Genomic DNA, 21567 nt, shown 5'->3' with positions numbered 1-21567 from the left:
GCTATAATAACTATACTTCCAGTCTGACTAACTTAACTAAACTAACTTTTCCAATTGGAAGACCTTCTTAACTAAACTTATTTATTAAATAAACTTGAAATCTGCTCGACTTACAAATTATTGCTTAAAATTTTTATAAATACGCTGTAATCCATCAATTAGGTGTTTTCAATCAAAATCTAATTTCATAAACTATAGAACACAGCCCTAACCAATTTCACAGGCATACGAAACTTTCCAATCAGCATAACATTTTTGCAAAAAAAGAAAGAAAAAAGAAACTCAAATCAAGAATCAAAGAGAATGTGCTCAGTGCCGAAATGAAATCAAAAATACACTCAATTCGAACATACCCTGCGCTCTTGAGTGCAATTCCATTAAATACTCTTTAGCTCAAGAGCAAGCCGAATTTAAGAGCACACTCAAATGCTGCCTGAGAGGAGTGAGTGTGAGAGCTGGGTGAGTGTGTGAGTGCGAGCAGCGCACAACAACAGCTGATGATGCCGCTTGGCAACATATGTTTGCCGCAGCCAAACGAGCGCAGCTGGTGGCAAGCAGCTCAAATGCTAGAGTAGAGCAGAGAACGGCTAGAGCAAGAAGGAGAGCGATGATGTGCAGAGAGCGGCGTGAGGTAAGCTGAGGGTGCGTTTGCTCTTACGCTTGCGCCGTTTACAGCGAATGACACAATTCACGGCCAAGGGGAAAAGTCACTCACTCATGTTAGCGGCAGCGCTGCTGCGGCCGGCAGCCGGCAGCGCAGCCTGGCCGGAAAATTGCTATAAAAGCAGAGGCACATACCGCCGGCCGGATAGTAGCTTTGGAAAACTGCTCCGCCACAGAAGTTGCCGCCCAAGCTCCTCTCTACCGTCGACCGTCGACCGTCAACCGTCAACCGTCAACCGTCAGCCGTGTGTCGTCCATCTCTTCCACATCGTATTCTTAGCTGCTGTTGCAAGTTTTTTTCAGCTGGCAGCGCGGCGCTCGCTCACCCACACATACACACACCAACGCACACACGCAACAAACAGCTGTGAGCAGTTGAGTTGAGTTGAGTTGAGCCGAGTTGAGTTGAGTTGAGCCGAGTTGAGTTGGAAGAGCAGCTGCAGCAGCAGCGGCAGAGCAACTCAAATTTGCTGCCACCAGCAGAGGGCGCCCTCGTCCGTTGTCGCTGTGTAAACGAACGTCCAGTCAAGCAGCGGCCGCCGCACGCAACGCATCAGCTCCAATTGACACGCACGGAGACGGAACGACGCCAGCCAACCGCAACACAGCAAGCAGCAATAGCAACAGCAACAACCACATGCATAGACACATGTCAGTGTATGTGTGCAGATCTTTAACTAATTCGCAATTCCTTTCCAACAACTTAAATTTCGAGTGCTGTGCGTAAATTAAAAATAAGAAAAAGAGCGACAGAGAGCGAGAGCGATGCGAGGCGGCAAATTCGGCTTTTTTAGAATGTATTAAAAAATTTAAATGTTAAACTAGAATAACAAATTTAGTTGTTGATACTTTTTGCAATTATTTGTTAAACGAGCATCAGAAAGAGAGAGCGAGAGAGAAAGCTACAGAGAGTATGAGAGAGAGACAAAGCTTCAGTCAGAAAATTGTGTGCCGTAAATGAAAAACGTGAAATAAAATTAAATAGAAGCAAAATCGGAAATTAATTAATTAATAAAAGTTAAACACAATACACACACACACATACACAGACATACACACATATAAACACACGAAAATCAAATCAAATTCTTGTGATTAAAGTGCATTTCTAATACATATATACATAGATATACATATATACACACACCCTCACACACACACACACACACACTCATACATACTGATGTATGTATGCAACTACTCACAAAAAAAAAAAAACAAAACAAAACGCATCGAAAATCCCAGTCAACAAAAAAGACTTTGAATGCTGCACAAATATAAATCCAATTGGAGGCAACACAGCAAGCGCAACGAGTGAGATATTTTTCCAACTGGGCAATGAAGATGGAAGTGCTCTCAGTACAAAATCACATTCAGGGACAATTCGGCGGCATTGGCACAACAAAAGTTAAAGGTGAGTAATACAAATTTAGTAGCTATAAATAGAGTTTTATTCTCTTTTTTTTTCGTGCGTGAAAGCATGTGAGTGTGTGTGTGTGCGCCCCCTGTAAAGTGTTGAAAGTTTTAAAGTTTTCGCTGCCCATTGAATAGCAGAACAGAAGAATTTAAAGAGAGTGGAAACTACGCTCAAAGAATTTAATTAAATTCTGTTGCGGAATTTGATTAGCTAAGATTGTTCTTTATATTTTTTTTGCCGTTCTAAGAGCTCTTGTGTTGGGGGAAAATTTGAATAAAATTTTCTTTTCTTTGAAATAATTTAATTTAAAGAGAATATAAGCAAAGTTGCCAAATGTTGACTATAAAAGATCAAGTAAAAGAAATAAAGCCAATGATTAATTTATTTTAAATACAACTAAAAATTCAGTTTTGAATGCTATTAATTTAAACATTTATTCGACTAATTTAATTAAAAAAACTATGTTTTAGATAGTTTGTTTTTTCACAATCTTCAAAAATTGTCTTAAAATTAAAGCGCATATTTAAAAATTTATTTCTTTGATATAATAATAAAAAGCAAAGCCAAAAAAAAAAAAAAAAATTAATTTAAAACATTATTGAATTAATTCAACTACAAATTAAAAACAAGCTATTACTAGAAAATAAAAATAAAAAAAAATATATATATATAAAATATTTTTAAATATATTTTTTTTATATGCTACTTTAATAAATAAATTTTAGGTCTTTGTTTCATAAACTTTTAAAAACATATAAAAAATATTGCATAAACAAATAATATGTATAAAATCAACTTATGTAAAGCCCAAAAAACAATTTTTTTTTTCCCAACAGTATAAATGAAAGGAAAAAAAAAAACAAATTTTACATTTCAACAAAATTCTATTATATTTGAAACAAATATGAAATGAATTAATTATATCGCCTCTTAAAATTTTTCAAAAAATATACGAAAAATTGGCAAACATTTTCGAACACAAAAAAAGTGATTTAAAGCTTCATAAAATATTTGAAATACGAAATTCCAAGTCTTAATTTGAAGCACATACTCAAGATTAATGCTGGAATCGCACTTCTGACGTAAATGGGTTTTTATTCCCCATTGGAATATACATTCATTATAAATGATGTATTTTTTATTTATTGAAACACATTAGGAAACATTTGCACTACAAATTTTTAATGTGCCTCGAACATATTTTTTATACTCATTCCGTTTTGTGTTTGCCTGTTTTTTATGGCCTATTTTTTGATTCAATTAATTTGATAGCGCTTGAGAAACTTTTATCTGATCTTTTTGGGCATTCAAATGTAAAATTTTCCATAATAAACTGCAAAATGTTTATTGAGAATTCTGTTTTTTTTTTTTCTTATGCATAAATATTTATATTCAAATATTGTATGTAGGAATTTGTAATATTACGAAAGGCTCTTGATATTCAAGGTTCTACAGTTAATAGAATCAGCAGTATTATAAATTGAATCCAAGGGAATTTTCTTCCGGCTTCTGTTCGCCAGCTTAAGTAAATGGCATGACAAATAAAGTGCCTTTGGCATGCAAGTTTTCAAGGGGTTGAAATGAAACGAAATTTGTTTTATGCATTTTTGTGCAACGTGTTTTTTCGGTTTTTGCTTGTTTTTGCGCCTGGGGAGCAGGCATATCCTGTTCCTGTGTCTGACGTGCGGATTATGCAACATCCTGTTAATCCCTGTCACTTTAAACTTGGCTAAAACACACACATACCCACGTAGAGGGAGAGGGGGAGAGAGAGAAACACACGGCAAGTCCTGCAAATTAGAACCGAACACGAACCCAACTGGGAACATGAAAACCAGCCCAAAATTCCAGCAGAGGGATTGGCAAAGAGACAGAGAAAGGGCCAGACGTTGGGGAGAGAGGAAGCAGGGAGCAGCAGCAGCCTTATGTTGACGACAACATGCAACGACATGTCTACACACACACACACTCGCACACAAATAAACACAAATGCAAATGCAAATACATGCACATGCACACCTTGCAGAAGCAGCAAAGACAGAGCATGCCATCTCACTCCTCGCAACGGTTCTTTGGCAGTTATATGTGCTGCATGTGTGTGTGTGTTTGCAGTCAATTTAATTTCATGACTGACTGGGCGCATGCAATTTTATATTCGAAGGACACCGACACACACACTCATACATACATACATACATTGGCACGTAATTAGTCATGCATATTCATATGCTATTCAATCTGGGAAATCTAGGAACCAAATAATGTTGTAAAATAAATTACTTAATTTCCTTTGAGTGAACATGCCTGTGCGCTGACTTAAGCAACTTAATTGTGATCTTTATTAGAGGACGGTTCCAAGCACTATAAACTTACATAAATACATATGCATAAATGTACATATATGTATGTGTGTATGCATTTTTAATATGCTTTAAGTCAGCTTTAATTTCATATGCTCATCAATATTGCTGAAAACTTCAACGGTTTTTGGTATTTTTGGTTAAATTCTAGACTATTGTGCATTCAGCATATGGTCACACTGATATGCATGTTGCTCAGTGTTTGATTAAAGCGCGAGCCGTACGTACGTACATAAATACATGCATGCATATGTTCATACACATAAGCTGTGTATGTATGCAAAGCATAAGTCTCGAGTGTTTTACAACTGTTGTGATTGAGATTTCGATGAGGATTTATCGCGTGGTCAAAGTATTCATTCAAAGGTATCAATCACACTCCATTTACTTCAAACGCACGACTCAAGGCCAAACACTATGTGCACACACGCACGCATTATCACGCATGCACACATACACACATATGCACGCACGCAGCAATGCAAGCAGAAGCTAAAAGAGCTTCCCTTAGCTACTGTATTTGGAGAGATAAATTAGAATGTTCTGTAAAGTAAATGCAAAGCCCTCGCGCTAGCCGCAGGTAGCTGCAGACATGTTTGTGTGGGGAAGCAAGAGACAAGTATACAATGTATTTACATATGTACATATGTGTGTGAGTGCGTGTATGCTGATGCTGTTGCTAGGCTGTTGTTACTGTGTTTCTTGCTGCTGCTGCTTTTGCTGTGGTTGTTGTTGTTTATTGGCGATTTTGAATGCATAAAAGAGACAACCGCAAATGTCGCGTGATGTGCCCGCAGTGATGAATAAGACATGACAACAAGGCGGGGGAGACGCTCTCAACAGAATTTACATGCGTGTATACATATGCACGTATGTTTGTGTGTGTGTAATTAAATGTGTATGCGTTTGTCGTTTCCTTTTCGTTTTCGCTTTTGACTTTTACAATGTAAAGTTTACACAAACCCTTTTCATGCAGCACTTGACAAAACACGTTTGTGTGCATGTGTGTAAGGCTGTGTGTGTATATATTTATATATATATACACATATTCATTTGTGACAAACGCAGCGAAAGACATAAACACAGAAGGAGAGCCGCAAACATGTGCCGTTAATTTCTTAATTACGCGGGTGCGCCTAGTGCGCTCGAGCGAGATAGCAATATCCATTCAGCCGTTGCAATGGAATTGCTCAGGGTGCGAGAAGGGGAGGCGACGGGTGAGCTGAAAGAGTTTCAGCGCTAATTACATGACATCGTCGAGCCAGCTAAGCCAAGTGGTTAATTTGTGCATATTACAAAGCACGGGACAACAGTAAGATATTTAACTGTTTTTTATTTGCATACTACAGGCACCTTAAATAAACACACTCCAGCATAAACACGCACACACGCACACATGCATACATACATATGTACATATATTCCATATACATATGTATGTATTCCTTAATGTAAAAGATAAACAGAAAAGACAGCAAAAGACAGTGGGAGAAAATGTAAATTATGAATTCAAATGAAAAGCTACTGAAGAAGAAAATGTTAATTAAACGAAAAGAAATAATAATGTTGACTTTTCCACATTTGTTATCATAGAGAATGTGTTTACCTTCAAATAATTAGGTAGAACATTTATCAAAACATAATGTCGACATTTCGAGCCACTGTGCGTGCGGCTGCTGTGCTCAGCTTTGGCTTTTGTATTTGTATACTTGAGTATTAAAATAACAGCAAAAGAAATAAAAAGCGTGCAGCCAAAGGCAAACGACAGAGAAGACACATAAAGCAAGGCCTGGCGGTCATTGAAATGCGAAGGAAGGAGGAGGTGCTTGAGCGGGTGTGGGTGAGGGAGAGGTAGAGGGAGATGTGGGACAGCAATAGCAATTGCATAGCACAAGCAAAAGCAAACGCAAAAGAAACTGCTGACTAACGAACGAGCGAACAAAACGGATGGGGGACGGACGCGCAATCGTCAGCTGGAAACGATGAGGCCTCTGGCTCATAAAGCGAAACAAGCTGAGCAAAAGAGGGGAAGACGAGCAAAAAAAAAACGAGAAAAAACACATTACCTAATGGCTGGTTGACTGCTGTAAGTGGATAGGGGAGGAGAGCAGTGGGGCTTGGGTTTGCTGCTTAAGCGAACGGCTGATTTTCCAGCTGTTGTTGCCAGGTGATTTCAAGCCACTCCCCCGTCTGCCCCCGCGCCCTGGAAGCATTGAGTGTGTTTGTCGAGCCTGCGCATAAAGTGTGAGTGCAAATTTGAGCTTGCGCAAGCTCTTCGATTGTGTGTGTGTGTGTGAGAGAGAGAGAGCAGTAGAATGAGTGCGCATGCAAGGCTTTTGCCGGTGGCAGCGCAGACATCAGCTGTTTTTTTTTTTTTTTTTTTTGTGTGAGTCTGCTTTATGGTTTTTTCTTTCATGTGGTTTTCTGCCGGTTGAAATAAGGTGACTAAAGTCTTACCTCTTCTTGTGCTCTTTATCCTTGCATTGCAGACTGGACGAGTCCGCTAACGGCACCAGCAACTGCAACTGCAACAGCCGCGGAGGTGAACGTGGCTGACGTGGACGTTGCAAACGCGGACGTTGCGAACGTGGACGTGGACGTGGACGTCGACGTTGATGTTGATGTTGTGGATGGCCATCCCGCTTCAGTGCTGCACATGCGTCAGCATCAGGCGCTCAACACCCGCCCGCGCCTCTCCTCCTCGTCGTCCGCCTCCTCGACGGGCGTCGGCGTCAAGGCCCCCGTCTGCCCCATGGCGGCCAGCTTCGATATGCTAAACGGAGGCAGTGCAACCGCCGGCTACATGTCCAACGTGTTGCAGGCAGCACCGCAGACAACAGCGCTGCCCGCCTCGCCGCTGCAGTCGACGCCAACGTCGCGCTTCGGCGCCATCGACAATCTGGACGATGTGAGCGCCGTTGCGGTGCAGGAGCTGTCCCAGCAGCTACAGGCCAAGCTACGCGACGCCAAAAGCCAGCATCTTGCCTGCACCGAGGTGACGCTGCCCAACAATCTGATGCAGCGCATCGCAGCCGAAATCATTCGCATGTCGGAGCGGGAGCCGTGCGGCGAAAGGGCCTGCACCATATTCATCGAATTCGAGAGCGAGCCGAACAACGTTAGGTAAGTAATTGATGATCGGTGGAAACAGCAGAGGAGCATATAACTAACTCTCTCCCTCTCTCTCACCCACTCTACAGACGTATTGCTTCGTTTAAGGTGGATCCGGATACAGTTTCCATATTTGAGCTTTATCTAACGTTGAAGCAGGACAAGCGCGGCTGGTCCAGCCTGCTGCCCAAGCTGTTCAAGTGAGCCCTTATTGCCTTTAAGATCATATAAACACCTTACTCACTCTCCCCTTCTCTCTCTCTCTCTCTCTCGCTTCTCCTATATAGATATATAACACGCAGCAATACGATTATGATCAGTCCCGATTTTACTTTGACCAAGAACAAACTCTACTCTCCCAGTAGAGGCAGCATCATATGAGGCATATGGAAGGCGTAGATGTCGATGTGGGCGTGTTTCGATGGTGTACTTTGGATGCTGCACTTGAATCATTACACAAATCCCTCCGAATAAGTAAATGAATGTATAAGAAGAAGAACAGCGAATGCAACAGCTCCAACACTTTAAACACAAACTCACGTCGGCGTCCTTAACAAAACCCATCCAAAACAAACAAAAACATACAAAACAAAAATTAATAATTTAAAAGAAACAACAAAACCCATAAAGAGGCAAACTTTGGACCACAATTCAGCAAATCCTGCAAAACAAAAACAACAAATCAACGCAACACTAGGAGAAATAATAATAATAATAATAATAATAATTAAAACAAAAACAAAAACCCAACAACAAAAACAATTATGTATTTTGAGACCTACAAAATCCTAAAAACAAACAAAAACAAATCAACTGCAGTTGCAGGCAACTCAAAACTCTTATTGGACTGACTTTTTGGCTTATAAACAAAAAATGAAACTTTTTGAAACAAAAACAAAAACTCAAAAAAAAAAAAATCAAATATTGAAAATATTGTAAACAAAAAAAGGAAAATTGTCACTCAGTGAAAACGGTTGCCGGTTATCCGTTTTTAAAAACAAAAACAAAAAAAAAAAAAAAAAGGAAAACAAAAAACATAAAAAGGAAAACCTCCCAAAAATGTATAAGAGCAAAAAGAGAGTATTAATCGTATAAGTATATAGATGAGTGTATCAGAGAAAGGATGAATACGAAAATCGAGATATGTATATATATGTATATGTATGTATGCATATACATATATGTATGTGTATGAAGCATCGCTGATACACTTATGGATATGTATGTATGTTTTTCTTCAGGATCTTATTAGGCTATAAAATCTCTATATATAAAACCAATATATATAAACATACGGGGGGGAAAAAACAGAGCAAACAATAAGTAAAAAAGAGTTGATGCAAAACAACAAAATATATATAAATAATAATAATAATAAAGAAAAAAAACAAAGTTGATGTGATATTATATAATAATTATGAATATTGAAACACAAACAAACACACACACACACACATACTTAAAAACAAGCAAAATTTGAACACTTGCAAATTTGTTTAAAATATTTTCATTTCTTTTTTTTTTTCAATTTGTCTTTAAAAAAACATTTTTTTTTTTTTCATTTATTGATTTCTTTGCAAATGTAAACTCCGTGTTTTCTTTTCCTTGTGCAGAGTTTTAAACTCTGGCTCTACATTGATATAAACAAAATACAGAATATATATATACATGAATATATATAAAATATTTATAATATTTGATGTGTTTCTAGCTTAAGATTTTAATATTAAAAAGAAAAACATAAACAAAGCAGAGAATTCAATGTGTGTAGCTGTGTATTTAACTCGTAGTTTAGTTTAAACAATTACAAAAAAAAAAAAAAAAAAAAAAAAAAAAAAAACAAGAAAACAATTGGCATTGCATTAAACAATAATATATATGCTTAATATACAGTGGGGCAGCTAAATGTATTTGTGAGTAAAATTTAAAGCAAAGTAAGAGAAAGAAAAACCAATTTGAATGTTAAGCTGAAGAATGGAAGAAATTTGTAAAAGCAAAATGTTTGGGAAAAGAAATCTATAAAGTCATCTGTGTTAATAAATTTTAAAATAATTTATAGCGTAGCGTAAAATACAAATTACAAATTAAAAAATTAATAACTTAAACAAATTCTAAAAGCCGATTTCAAAACTTTTATAGCTGCAAAAACAAAACACAAAAAAAAAAAGAAAAACATTTCAAGCCGTAAAACAAGTATTTGACAAATTTAAGCTAAAATACATTTAAACAATTTACATACAATACACACACACACACTTATAAAAACACACGCATGTGCAACAAACAGAATTTATTTATACTTTAATCAATAATAAACACAAAAAAAAAAAAAAAAACACCCAAAAAAGATCTCGCTACATACAAAAATCCTTGCAGCTTGCAGCTTAAATCTAAAAAAAAAAAATAATTTATAGAAATATAAAAAATGAATTAAACATTTATAAAACTCAATAATCAAACAAACAAAAACAATAGTAAAAAATATTTCCCCAAAAAATAGAATTCTTATTCCGCAAAAATATACAAACAATAAATACTGCAAGGATATTTAATTTAAAAACTAAAACTAAAAAAAACTCATATTAAAGTAGAAAAAAAAACACACACACACACACACACATGAGAAATAAAAACAAAATACGCATTTTCTTTACACTTTGTTTAACATTACAAGCAAATTAAAACTAATAAATATAAAATACACATGTAAATATAAAACAACAAAAACACAAAACGCAATTTCTAAGCGTATTTAATGTATTTAACGTAAAAGAAACAAGTTTAAAACAAATGTGAACATAAAAAACTATGCAAGCAAGTGAAAGAAATAGAACCATGAATGTGATCTATTTAATAATTAACAAACAACAAATAGAAAACTAAAGCAAAAACAAAAAAAAAAAAAAAAAAAAGCAGTTGACAAATTTAATTTCCTTTGTTTTTTTTTTTTTAATAGAGTATTAATAAATGTAAAAACTTTTAATTTGTAGAGCTAAAAGAAACAAAACAAAAACAAAATTAAATGTCTTTTTCTTTTTTTTTTTTTTTACTTAACGCCAGGCTTAAAAATAATACTTAAAAAAAAAGTAGTATGCAACGCTTTAAATGTTTTTTCTTTTTGTTTTTTGATTTCCACGTTCTTCAATGGATGGATGTATAGGAAAAGAAGAAGAAGCTGATGAAGAATCTTAGACACGTCCAGTGCTCCTCAAAGTATTTGTAAACAATAATGATATATGGTTAAAGAAAAGGAATAAAACTAAATACCAAACTATGGATAGAGTTATATATATGTATGTGTGTAGAATTTTTACATACTCCTATATATATACACGTATATATATATATATGATAATACGTATGTGTGTGTGTTAAAAGGGAACCAATTAATGCATTCAATGAAAAACAAAAGAACTTTAAACAATAATCAATCAATTAGAAAACGCCTCAAGTAAAAAATCGATATATATATATATATATATATCTATAAAGCAAAGTACACGTAAACAAAAATACTAGTAAATTCTTCTTCAAAATATTTTTAGAGCAGAGCACATCAAATACTTAAAAGAGAAACCCAACTCGAAGACCCTCAAATCACTTCACACATTCCACACACTCATTATATAAAAACTAAAAACTAAAAAATTTAATAATCTTATGTATTTAAGCGATTATCCCACCATGTGATTTAAATACTGAAAAACCTTAATTTCAAAAAACGAAAATAATTAATATTATAAAAAGAAAAAATATATTCAAAATTTTTGATGTTGAAATTTGTTTTGGGAAACGAAAAAGAAAAGGAAATGAAAATTTTGTTGCAAAGACTCGGATACAATCACAAAAATTTAAAGATGCCATGGCTAAATCTAAACTCTATGCGAGTTTCTCTCAGTGTATTGTCATTTCTTTCTCATCAGACCAAGAAAACACGACGAAGAAGAAAAAAATCTAAACTTAACTTAAGTTAACAAAAGTTGATAAGAACTCAATGTTGTAAATCAAGTAGCTACGCATGAATATATATATATATATATATATACACATATATATATATATATACGTGACTAAGTAATGTTTAACAATTTCCATATATTATATCTACAAAAATCAAGTGAAAAGCGTTAAGGCCTAAAGAAGAAGAAGAAGGAAAGATGAGGAAAAACAAAGCAAATGCAAACAAACAAAACAAAAAATCAATATTATATATATATATATATATATTATATATATATACACGTGTGTATGTAAAACAACAAATTTAAACTTTAGTAGCGCTTAACAAATTCTAGCAATTTAACAAATTTTAATTAATCAAAATATGACAAAAATATATATACATATATATATAAACAAAACGAAACAAATGCAAAAAAAAACTGCAATTTCATTTTTCTCTGTGTAAAAGTTGAATAAAAAAAATAAAAATACAAAAAAAAAAATAAATAAATTTTTTAAATGTGAAAATCAAACGGCTTTTTATTTGAACGGTGTGTAAAAGCTTTGGGTTCTTGTCTCAACTAAGTTCACTAAGCAGTGACACAAACTCAGTCAGACACGCTGCAACCAATCGCAGCTCTCGCTCCAACGCATACTTGCGCAACTTTTCGATCCTCTTGAAGCTTTTCATTGAGCCAATCAGCTGAGAGCAAGCAAGCTCGTGTTGCAGCTCGGCTTGAACAACTGCTTGTGCGCGCAGGCTTCGTCATTCGTTCAACGTTGCTTGGCCGCAGAAGACGCGTTCTCGCTGCGCCGTTGCTCAATTCGCCGTGATTCGCGTGTGCCTGTGTTGTTGTCGTCGTCGTCGTCATTGCTCTTTCTTATTGGATTTCCGAACAATTGTAACAGACTGAGCTTTTCGAGCGAAAATAATGCTAGTTCTATGATAGGTAGGTGCAATCAGGCTCTATATCATGCCGTGTGTGTGTGTGTGTGTTAGTGTGTGATATGTATGGCAGATAAGCTGAGCTGCTCTTGCCCTTCCAAAATGTCAACGTAATCTCAGAAATCTAGTCTTTTGTTAAGTCTTGCGCATTCACATTCGGTTTCATGTTGCGGCATTTCTTTGAGCCAAGACTAATGAGTGCCTCTCCCTCCCTATCTCTAGCTCTCTCTCTCTCTCTCACTTTCTGTGTGTGTATATGTGTGTGTGCATAAGTAATTCATATGGATACCAATAAATGAGTCGGAATAGTCGCCTGCTGAGATCGTCTATCAGCAGGAACTGCAGACGCGCCCAGCCCCAGTCCCCAGCCCCAGCCTCCGCCAGAACTTGGCTAAAATTAGCTAATCGATGCCAGGCAATCAGCCAGGCTTAACTCCATGCAGGACTTGGCTCAAATCCAATTAGTCAACTTCAAGTAATTGACAATATCGCCCACTAGATAAGTTTCACATATGCCCAGCTCATAAACAATGGAGCTCAGCTTCAGCTCCACTAATTACACACAAAATGGAAATTCCATGTGATTGCAATCAAAGTTCTTGACGAAAAAAAAAAAAAAAAAAAAACATTAAGTGAGTTTTAAGATTATCAATTGTTAAGCTATAAACTAATTTCGAGTCCTCTGTATTATTTTCGAAACGATTCTTAATTATAATAATTCTTAAAAATAATAATAAGAAGAAGAAAGAGCTTTCTATTATTTATTAAATTTTGTAGATGTATAATGTTTTCGGAATTTGTTAGAAGTTTCCATCGATGTTATGGTCATTGCAAAACATCGAATATTTATCTATATTTATTAAATATACTATAACGACACTTACATTCATTTAAGTAAAGATTAAAGTTGATATAAATACAAAAATAAGGAGAAACAATAATACGAATAATAAAAAAAAAAAAAAACAAATTTACAGTTTCTAACACTATTAGAATATAAAATATGTATTAATATAATGTAATGATAGACTGAATTTGTGTAAAGTATAGAAAATATTTTAAATATACATATATGCATATATATTTAAATTATTAAAAGTTGCAAATATATGTATATGCAGAAGTACCATGAACAAAATTTATATATTTATATTAAAAAAAAATAAAAAAAATAGTTTGGTAGATGTATCGTATAATTATTATTATTTTTATAAATTTATGTTTATTTATTTATTTTCTAGTTTGTTTTAATATTCTTATTAATAGAATGTAGAAGTACTACATTTTTATTTATATAATTTTTAGACTATTATTCTATATATTTATATATTATTATATTATATTTCTGGTTTATTTATTTATACATTCATTTAAATAATGTTTTTGCTTGTTGAATTTTTTTTATATTTGTTTAAAAAATATTATTTATATATAATTTAAACAGTAAATACAAAGACACTTTTTTTTTTTGTTATTTTTTAGTTTATATACTGTTCATTTATTTATTTTATTTTATATTTTATTTATTTTTATTACTGTGCGAAGTATATTTAAAATATAATTATATTTCATATAAATATTTAAGACCAGCTCAATATTTTCTTTTACAATTAATATTTATCGAAAATCTATAAATAGATAATAATAGCATTCCATTCAAATATTTTTCCACAAAAAACTCCATCCGAATTATTGCATAGTTGCTCCTTAAAAGAAAAAGCAAAAAACTGCATTCATAACATTTATGCAATCTGAAAGCTGGAGAAGATCCATATGCAAACAGTTCGTGGAAGTGGAGGCCCAGGCCAAGCAGAGGCTGCCTCCCTGAGTGCTGGTGGCCTCCAGATGCAGTGCAGCGATAGAGAAGAAGAAGAGAGAGAGAGAGAGAGAGAGAGAGTCTGTTCTGGCGAATAACTTGGCCAACTGCAAGGGGGCAGGTCTTTCAACCGGGTCGAGAGTTGAGCTTGAGTTTTGAGTTTGTGCAATTTGAACCGATCGATTAGCCAAGCATTGGCCAGGGCTCTACCTAGAAGCGGCTCCCAATGTTGTTTATTTGTTTTTCAATTTCATTTTACTTCATTTCATTTTTTTTTTTTTTTTCATTTTGGTTGCTCATTTTGCTGACTGGCGGCGCCTGGCGCAGGTACCGTTGGCCCCCTCTTTGGGCCATGACTCATTTTCTGCATGTTTCTTGGCAACTTTTTTGTTGGCATTACCTGCTCAATTGCCAATTGCATTCCCAACATATCAATTTGCAATTGAAATTAACACTTGTTTGGCCCCGCTTTGCTTTGTTTTCTTTTACTTATTTTTTTAGCACGTGCCCTTAACCCTAGACAGCCTCAGCTCCAGCTCCAGCTCCAGCGGGTGCGGCATGGAGCACAGCAGCAGCAGCAACAACAACAGCAACGAGCCCCCAGCGCTCGAGCCCGTGGAGTCAAGTGCCACGCCCACATCCACGGCCAGCTGCGATGAGCCGCCGCCGCCGCCGCCGCCAACTCTGGCCACACAAATCACCTCAATCGACGGATTCTTCAATCGCAAGCGCGGCAGACCGCCCAAAAATCGATTTGTGGAAGTCTATAAGAGCGTAAGTGAGATATATTTTAAATTATTATATTATTAATAATTTGATTTATATTAAAGAATATATTTTATATTCAAATTATTATATTTAAAATTAGGTATTATTTTTATTTTATTTATAAGCGATTATATTTTTAATTAAAATTTACATTAGTATTAGTTTTATTTTATTTATATTTAAATGATGATATTTTATATTACTACTTGAACTAGTGTTATTTTTAAATTAATTTACGTTGAAGTGATGAGGTTTTATATTAATATATACATTAGTATTTAGCTTCTTAATTTTATTTAATATTGTTTATTGTTTTATTTTTTAAAAATATTGTTAAAATTATTAAAATTTTAATAATATATAGAATATTTTTTACTTAACTTCTGATTGTGATGATATTTTATATCAAAAGTTTATGTTAACATTTAAATTAGAATTATTTTAAATTCAATTTATTAATTTTTTTTATTATTATTGCTCATAAACATTTTCTACATTATCAGACTTTAATTTATCTTTTAATTATTTTTGATATTACTATTGATAGTATTTTATATATACTCATAGTTTATTATTGCTCGCTGGCTTTCTCTCCCTTATCAGTCTTTTATGTCACTATAATATGAAAGCTAAAATAAACACATTTAAATTACTCTTGTTACAATTAGTTGAAATTAAAATGAATTACTAATTATTTATATTAATACGTTTTGTATTGTAGATATTGTAAAAAGTAATTAAAAATTTTTAAATACATTTGCAGTACTTTTTTTATAGTTCTACTAAAATAAGGTTTTAAGCAATAATTTTACCTTCTTTTGTAACTAAAATATATGTATATGATTTACTAATTTTATCTGTCATGAATTCAAAACGACGACTGGACTGCCTATATATAATTTAAAATTTTTATAAATAAAAAATATAATTTTTTTTTTTTTTTTTTTAATTTTAATTTGTTTATGGGCATTTCTCATTGAAAATTGCTTGTTACTAATTTTAATATAAATATTGTATATAATAGTTAATCTGCAACGCTGCATTCCAGCTGATAAGAATTAATGCTTTATCGAGTATGAGGCGAAAAGTGTTTTAGTTTATATATATATAAATATCTATGTATATCTATTATACATTTAGCTTATATCAATTATTTGTATAGCTCTTTTTTTTAGTTCATCGTTCTATAAATAGGGTTTCTACTTTGTCTTTCTCTTCGTCTCGATGTTCCTTTTCGGTTTGTCTAGTTCGCGACGCGCCCTAGCTAATGCCAATGCATATTAACACTCTCTCACACACACACTCACACACATGCACTCACACACTCACTCACACTCTCACACACTCATTGTAATTAGGAATTTGCGCCTATTTGCGTGCTGCGTCGCGTCGCAATGGGTTACTAGAAGGGAGGAGGGGTGGGCGGTGTGGTGAGGGGCTGTCGAGGGTGCCATCAGGCATCGATGGGGCTCCTAATGCGGCATTTTATGTGCCGTGTGTTGAATTGAGTTTTTCGGATTTGGTTTTTGCCATATTCGTCATATTAATATTGACAACGAGTGTTTCCGCATTTATTTCACTTGCCTGTGTCTGTGGCCACGCCTCCCCCGCCACACCGCACTACACCGCCCACCAGCGAGACAGTGGAGCTCGTCGAACGTTTTGTGCTTTTAACTGTCATTTTCATAATTTCTACATTTTTGAGCCCAGTTTGTCGGCACACACACAAACACACACACACGCACACACACATACATAGCTACGATTATACAGCCCACGCGTCAGCCTCTAGTGACGCGGGCCCAGGCAGTGATTGGCGGTGGACAGAGGGGGTCTAGAAGGGGAGACGGCAGGTGTTGGCCAAGTACACACAATTGTACTTGGGGCTCTCTGTGAGAGTCGTTTATTTTGTCGGTGTGAATCGAATAATTTGAATAAATATTTTGTCCATTGCCTTTTGCGGTATTCTCTTTTTTTTTTTTTTTTTTTACTTTTCTTATTATTATTATTATTTTGATTGTTTTTTGGGAAATATGTTAGCTGGCGACGCGATTGAGGACTGAGCGCTACTAGAGACCTACATTTGAGGGCTTCTTGGATAGGGCTAAGAGGAAGAGCTATAAGTGGAACTTGAAATTTAACAAGAATACGGTTACTGATATTTCGGAATTTATAATATAAGTATGTATATAGTTATAAAAGATTTGAATTTGAGAATGGCCTTTGTGGAATCTTCAGATAATTGTATATGAAGGCATCAATAGGAAAAACTATTTAACTAATTAACGAAGCCGTACACATCATAATCTATATACCTTATTTTTGCTAAGTCTCTCTTATAGTTAAAGGAAAATGAAGTTAAAATATGAGAAGCATCAAAGTGCGAAGTATATAGAATTAAGTACGAAAGAGATTAAGGGAGAAAACATTGATAGTGATTTAGAGAGAAATATAGAAAACTAATAGGAAATGGAGCTAGAGACGGATAATAAGAGAGACAGAGAGAGTGAGGTAGAGATAAATATCTATTTCAGATATAGAGATAGAGAGAGAGAGAGAGAAATAAAGATACAGAGAGAGAAAGATATATATATATATATATATATATATAGAGAGAGAGAGAGAGAGAAATGGAGATAAATTTGGAGAAAGAGAGTGTCATTTTAAAATATATATGGAGAGAGACAAAGAGAGATTGAGAGAGACAGAAATAGATATGTATATAGATCAACCGAAAATAGAAAGAGACAACGAGTGAGACAGAAATATAGGAGATTTATTACAAAAGAAAGAGTACACCGAAATAAGAACATTTGGGTATGAAATTAATAATGAAATTGTAGAGTCGAAAAGTAAAGCCTACAAATTCTTGGAAATAAATAAACCAAACTGTAATATAAATTTCTGATACTCTGCTCGCGCTTACACAGTAAAGGAGATCAATCATAATGGCATAATTGTCATTCAATGGATGGGCTGTTGCATTAGTTTCGTGGCGACCCTCTCTGACCGCCATCAGCCGCCCGTCGAATGCGACGATTAAAAGGAACGAAACAACTACAATAACTTCTATATATTGTATTTAATCATATAAGGTGTGTGTACTTATATGAATGGCTCTATATATGCGGGTGTGTATGCGTGTGCTCATACGCATGTCTCTCTGTGTATGTGTCTGTGTGTGTGTGTGAGTGCGACAACTGATCAGGTAAAGCCAAACACGTTTCATTGTCTTTTTTTTCAATCTTTTGAAGTAATTATTAATTATAGATGCCCTCGAGTCATAACTATTTTGATATGCTCTATAAAGGTTTAGTTGATTTTATGTGACATAATTTTTAAATATACATATATATTTTTTAATTATTTATATCGGAATTTATGAGATTCATTTCAAGTATTTTTAATAAATTGTAAAATATTTCGAAATTTTCTTCAAGACTTTCGTTTGACCATTTGTGGTAAGGGTATTCAAAAGTTGGATTTCCTTTTTGCTTCTTTATGGTTTCTCTTTTTGTATTTGGTTTTTATTTTGTTATGCGCTTATTTTTTTTTTTTTTATATATTTTTATTATTGATTTTGATGCGTGAACAAAATTTAAATAGTGACATTTTGGGCCAACAATAAACATTAACAGTAATTTCGGAAATAATAAACTGGTTGCGACTGTTTGTCATAAATCCGAAACTATGACAAAAGCAACAACTACAACAACAACAACTGCAACAACAACAGTGGCAACAATTATAACAACAACAAAGACAACCTCAAGTACAGCAATGCCAAAGAAATTCAATGAAACACCGCCCACAACTTTCGAGGGGGCTGCAAGAAGAGATTACCAATAATTTAGCAATAGTCGAGACTTACAATATAATCCCTATAAAAATAAATACCTCAAATGATCTCACTGAACTCGAAGTTTAACCAGATCTGAACTATTTCCGCTATACAAAAATATATTTATTATGTAACTACTTTAACATATAAGTAGTGATATTTGTCTATTATCTAACATTCATGTATTATCCTTTATATTTTCAGGCTCAGCAGTCACCTCAGGCCATCTTCACCAGTTTCAAATTGGAAAAAAATGATCCATCCTCTGGCTGCGGCCTGGCAAGTTCCTCAGATGCAGCCGAAGAGCGTCCCACTGCCTTGAGACTTGGCGCTGGCGCTGGGGAATCGACTGCAACAGATCTCACACCTAGTCGTAGCAGAAAGAGAGCCCGCATTTGGACTGTGGATCTACACAGAAGTCCCGCAAATGTACGCAGTGCCAGTCCTTCTACAGAAAGAACATCGACGAGGGAATTACCTGATAGGGATAGATCGCCAGTTCCGGTGAGTGAACCAGAATTTATTATTCTTTGAAATAGATTGATTTTATTTCAGTGTCTATTACTAACAAATATGAATAGCATATTATTTATATATATATATACATATATATATATATATAATATATATATATATATAAATATATATATATATATATATATATTTTTTTTTTAATTTTGCAAAAATATTGTTAAGATAATTCCTGTGGCAGTTCTATAGATTTTCAGATTTATTTATTTATTATTATTTTTTTCCGAAAGCTGGAAAGCAAGAAAGTGTACGTCTAAGATTCTGACTTCCTACCTAAATTTTTAGTTTCTTTTTTTTTTTTTTGCAGAAATCTTGTATTAAAAGTCTGTTTCGTTTATAGTTATAGTTTAAAGATTTGCTTATTGTTTTGTACAAGACAGATTGCAAATAAAAAGAAAAAAACAAAATAATTTAAAAAAAAGTATTATTCTATATTAAAATATATGATACATATGGACATGTAAGCATATTTATACATCTATAGAAACTTTACTTAATAGACTATGAAGATAGAATATGAAATTGTTGTTTTCTGAGTAATTATCTTAGGATTAGATTATTATAGATAAATACAAACCTGAAAAATATATTCTATATTAATAAAACATTATTCATCAACATCAATATATGTATAAAATCCTTATTAATGTCTTTTTCTTTAATTACAGCTGATGTTCACGCAGCCAGCTGCAGTCGGCAAGCCCGTGGAGCGAGTTTCTGGTAAGTAAACTCTATATACCATACATGATAAATGATTTTCTAGAAATATGCCTCCTTCTAGTGGTACGCGCAGCGGGCACTTTCTATCCAGAGAACGCCAGCTCGGCTCAAGCAGCGGAGTTGACGGACAACTCCGGCAGATACGGCTCGCTGCCCAGCGCAGATTGCAGTGCGGATCAGCCGGAGGATCTGAGCATGCGCACCGGCGCAGCGGTCGCAGCGAGTGGGCGTGGCGAGCCGGAGACGAAGCTGCTGCAGTTCAAGCAGCTGCTCGACCTGTACCAGCGGCAGGTGCTGCTGCCCAGTTTCCTGGCTGCGGCCAGCCAACCCGCTGCGCTGGACATGCGCCTGCTGCTGGAGAATGCGGCGCAGCAGAAGATGCTGCTGATCAATGCGGCGGCAGCGGGCGCCGTAGCAGCAGCAGCGGCCGCAGCAGCAGCCTCAGCCACAGCCCCAGCCCCAGCGGGCGCAGCGGCAGAGGAGACGATGCCAGCAGCTGCAGCTGCAGCGGCGCCAACCTCCGCTCGCGCTGCTGGCAAACGCGCCAGGGATCAGGACATACCCACGGGCTACCTCAAGTTCCGCTTCAACGAGGACTGCGGCTTCGAGCGCTGCGGCTACCGCAATCATCAGTCGCACTTCCACTGCAATCGGCGCGACTGCCACTACAGCTTCTGCGACAAGACGCGCTTCGTGCAGCACACGGCGCGGCACGAGCGGATGGACAGCCTCATGGGCGAGGACTTTCGCCAGTATCGCGCGAACATGCGGTGCGGCGTGCCAGACTGCTGCTATGCCACGCAGGCGACGGCAGCAGGTGCGGCAGGTAGGTGGGCAGGCGAATTCTCCGCGCACTCTCACTTCTCCTGCTAATGCGAGAACTTCTTCATTCACAGACGACAGCCTGGCCTTGGGCGCGCCCAAGAAGTCCTCGCACTTTCATTGCCGTAAGTGCGACTACGTCTGCACCGACTCCAACAAGGTGGTGGCCCATCGACGGCTGCACCTGCGACTGGAGTACGTGCGCTCGGCCGGCTTCCGAAAGATCGCCAGCAACGAGCCCTGCGACTCACCTGGCTGCACCTATGCGCTGCGGCACACGCACTACCACTGCACCACCTGCGATTGCAGCGTCCTCTCGCGCGCTCAGCTCGCCTCGCACCGCCACCGGACACTGGGCCAGGCCGCCAAGCAGTTGGCGGAAGGAGCAGCTGCCTCCAGCTCCGCACTGGACGTCGAGGCGTATCCCTAGGCCAGGGGCTCTGCAAAAGCTACAGAAGCCATACAAATCCAAATGCAAAATGTAAATTAGATCAAATTAAATGAAGCTAAGTGAAGAGAACTAAAACTTGAAAAAAGAAAGAAAAAAAAATATAATAAATATTATAACTAGAAATATATTAAATATCTACATTTATATTAATTATAAAATATTATTTATTCAATTTAAAT

General features: G+C 35.8%; 2 protein-coding genes across 3 annotated transcripts; both read left to right on the top strand.

The window, feature by feature from the left end:
* Positions 1–820: 820 nt before the first annotated feature.
* LOC6583123 (protein charybde) lies at positions 821–8600 on the top strand. The gene is made up of 4 exons (XM_002008765.4): positions 821–2077; positions 6930–7563; positions 7641–7751; positions 7839–8600. The coding sequence occupies exons 1-4, from the start codon at positions 2002–2004 to the stop codon at positions 7930–7932; spliced, it is 915 nt and encodes a 304-aa protein (XP_002008801.1). The 5' UTR covers positions 821–2001; the 3' UTR covers positions 7933–8600.
* A 3360-nt stretch (positions 8601–11960) lies between these two features.
* Positions 11961–21497, top strand: LOC6583122. 2 transcript variants are annotated; one of them, XM_032731666.2, is made up of 6 exons: positions 11961–12443; positions 14757–15029; positions 19069–19368; positions 20064–20115; positions 20177–20945; positions 21012–21155. In XM_032731666.2, exons 2-6 carry the CDS (start codon positions 14814–14816, stop codon positions 21064–21066), a joined length of 1392 nt encoding a protein of 463 aa, XP_032587557.1. In that variant the 5' UTR covers positions 11961–12443; positions 14757–14813; the 3' UTR covers positions 21067–21155. The 2 variants fall into 2 exon arrangements, with proteins under 2 accessions (XP_032587557.1, XP_032587555.1); XM_032731664.2 differs by having other exon boundaries at positions 11964–12443; positions 20177–20941; positions 21012–21497.
* The last annotated feature ends 70 nt before the right edge of the window (positions 21498–21567 follow it).

This window comes from Drosophila mojavensis, unplaced genomic scaffold (assembly GCF_018153725.1).
Source record: "Drosophila mojavensis isolate 15081-1352.22 unplaced genomic scaffold, ASM1815372v1 contig_74, whole genome shotgun sequence".
In the NCBI taxonomy this organism is placed as follows: domain Eukaryota; kingdom Metazoa; phylum Arthropoda; class Insecta; order Diptera; family Drosophilidae; genus Drosophila; species Drosophila mojavensis.
The sequence above is the reverse complement of the archived record's forward strand: the minus strand, read 5'-3'. Positions and strand labels throughout refer to the sequence as shown.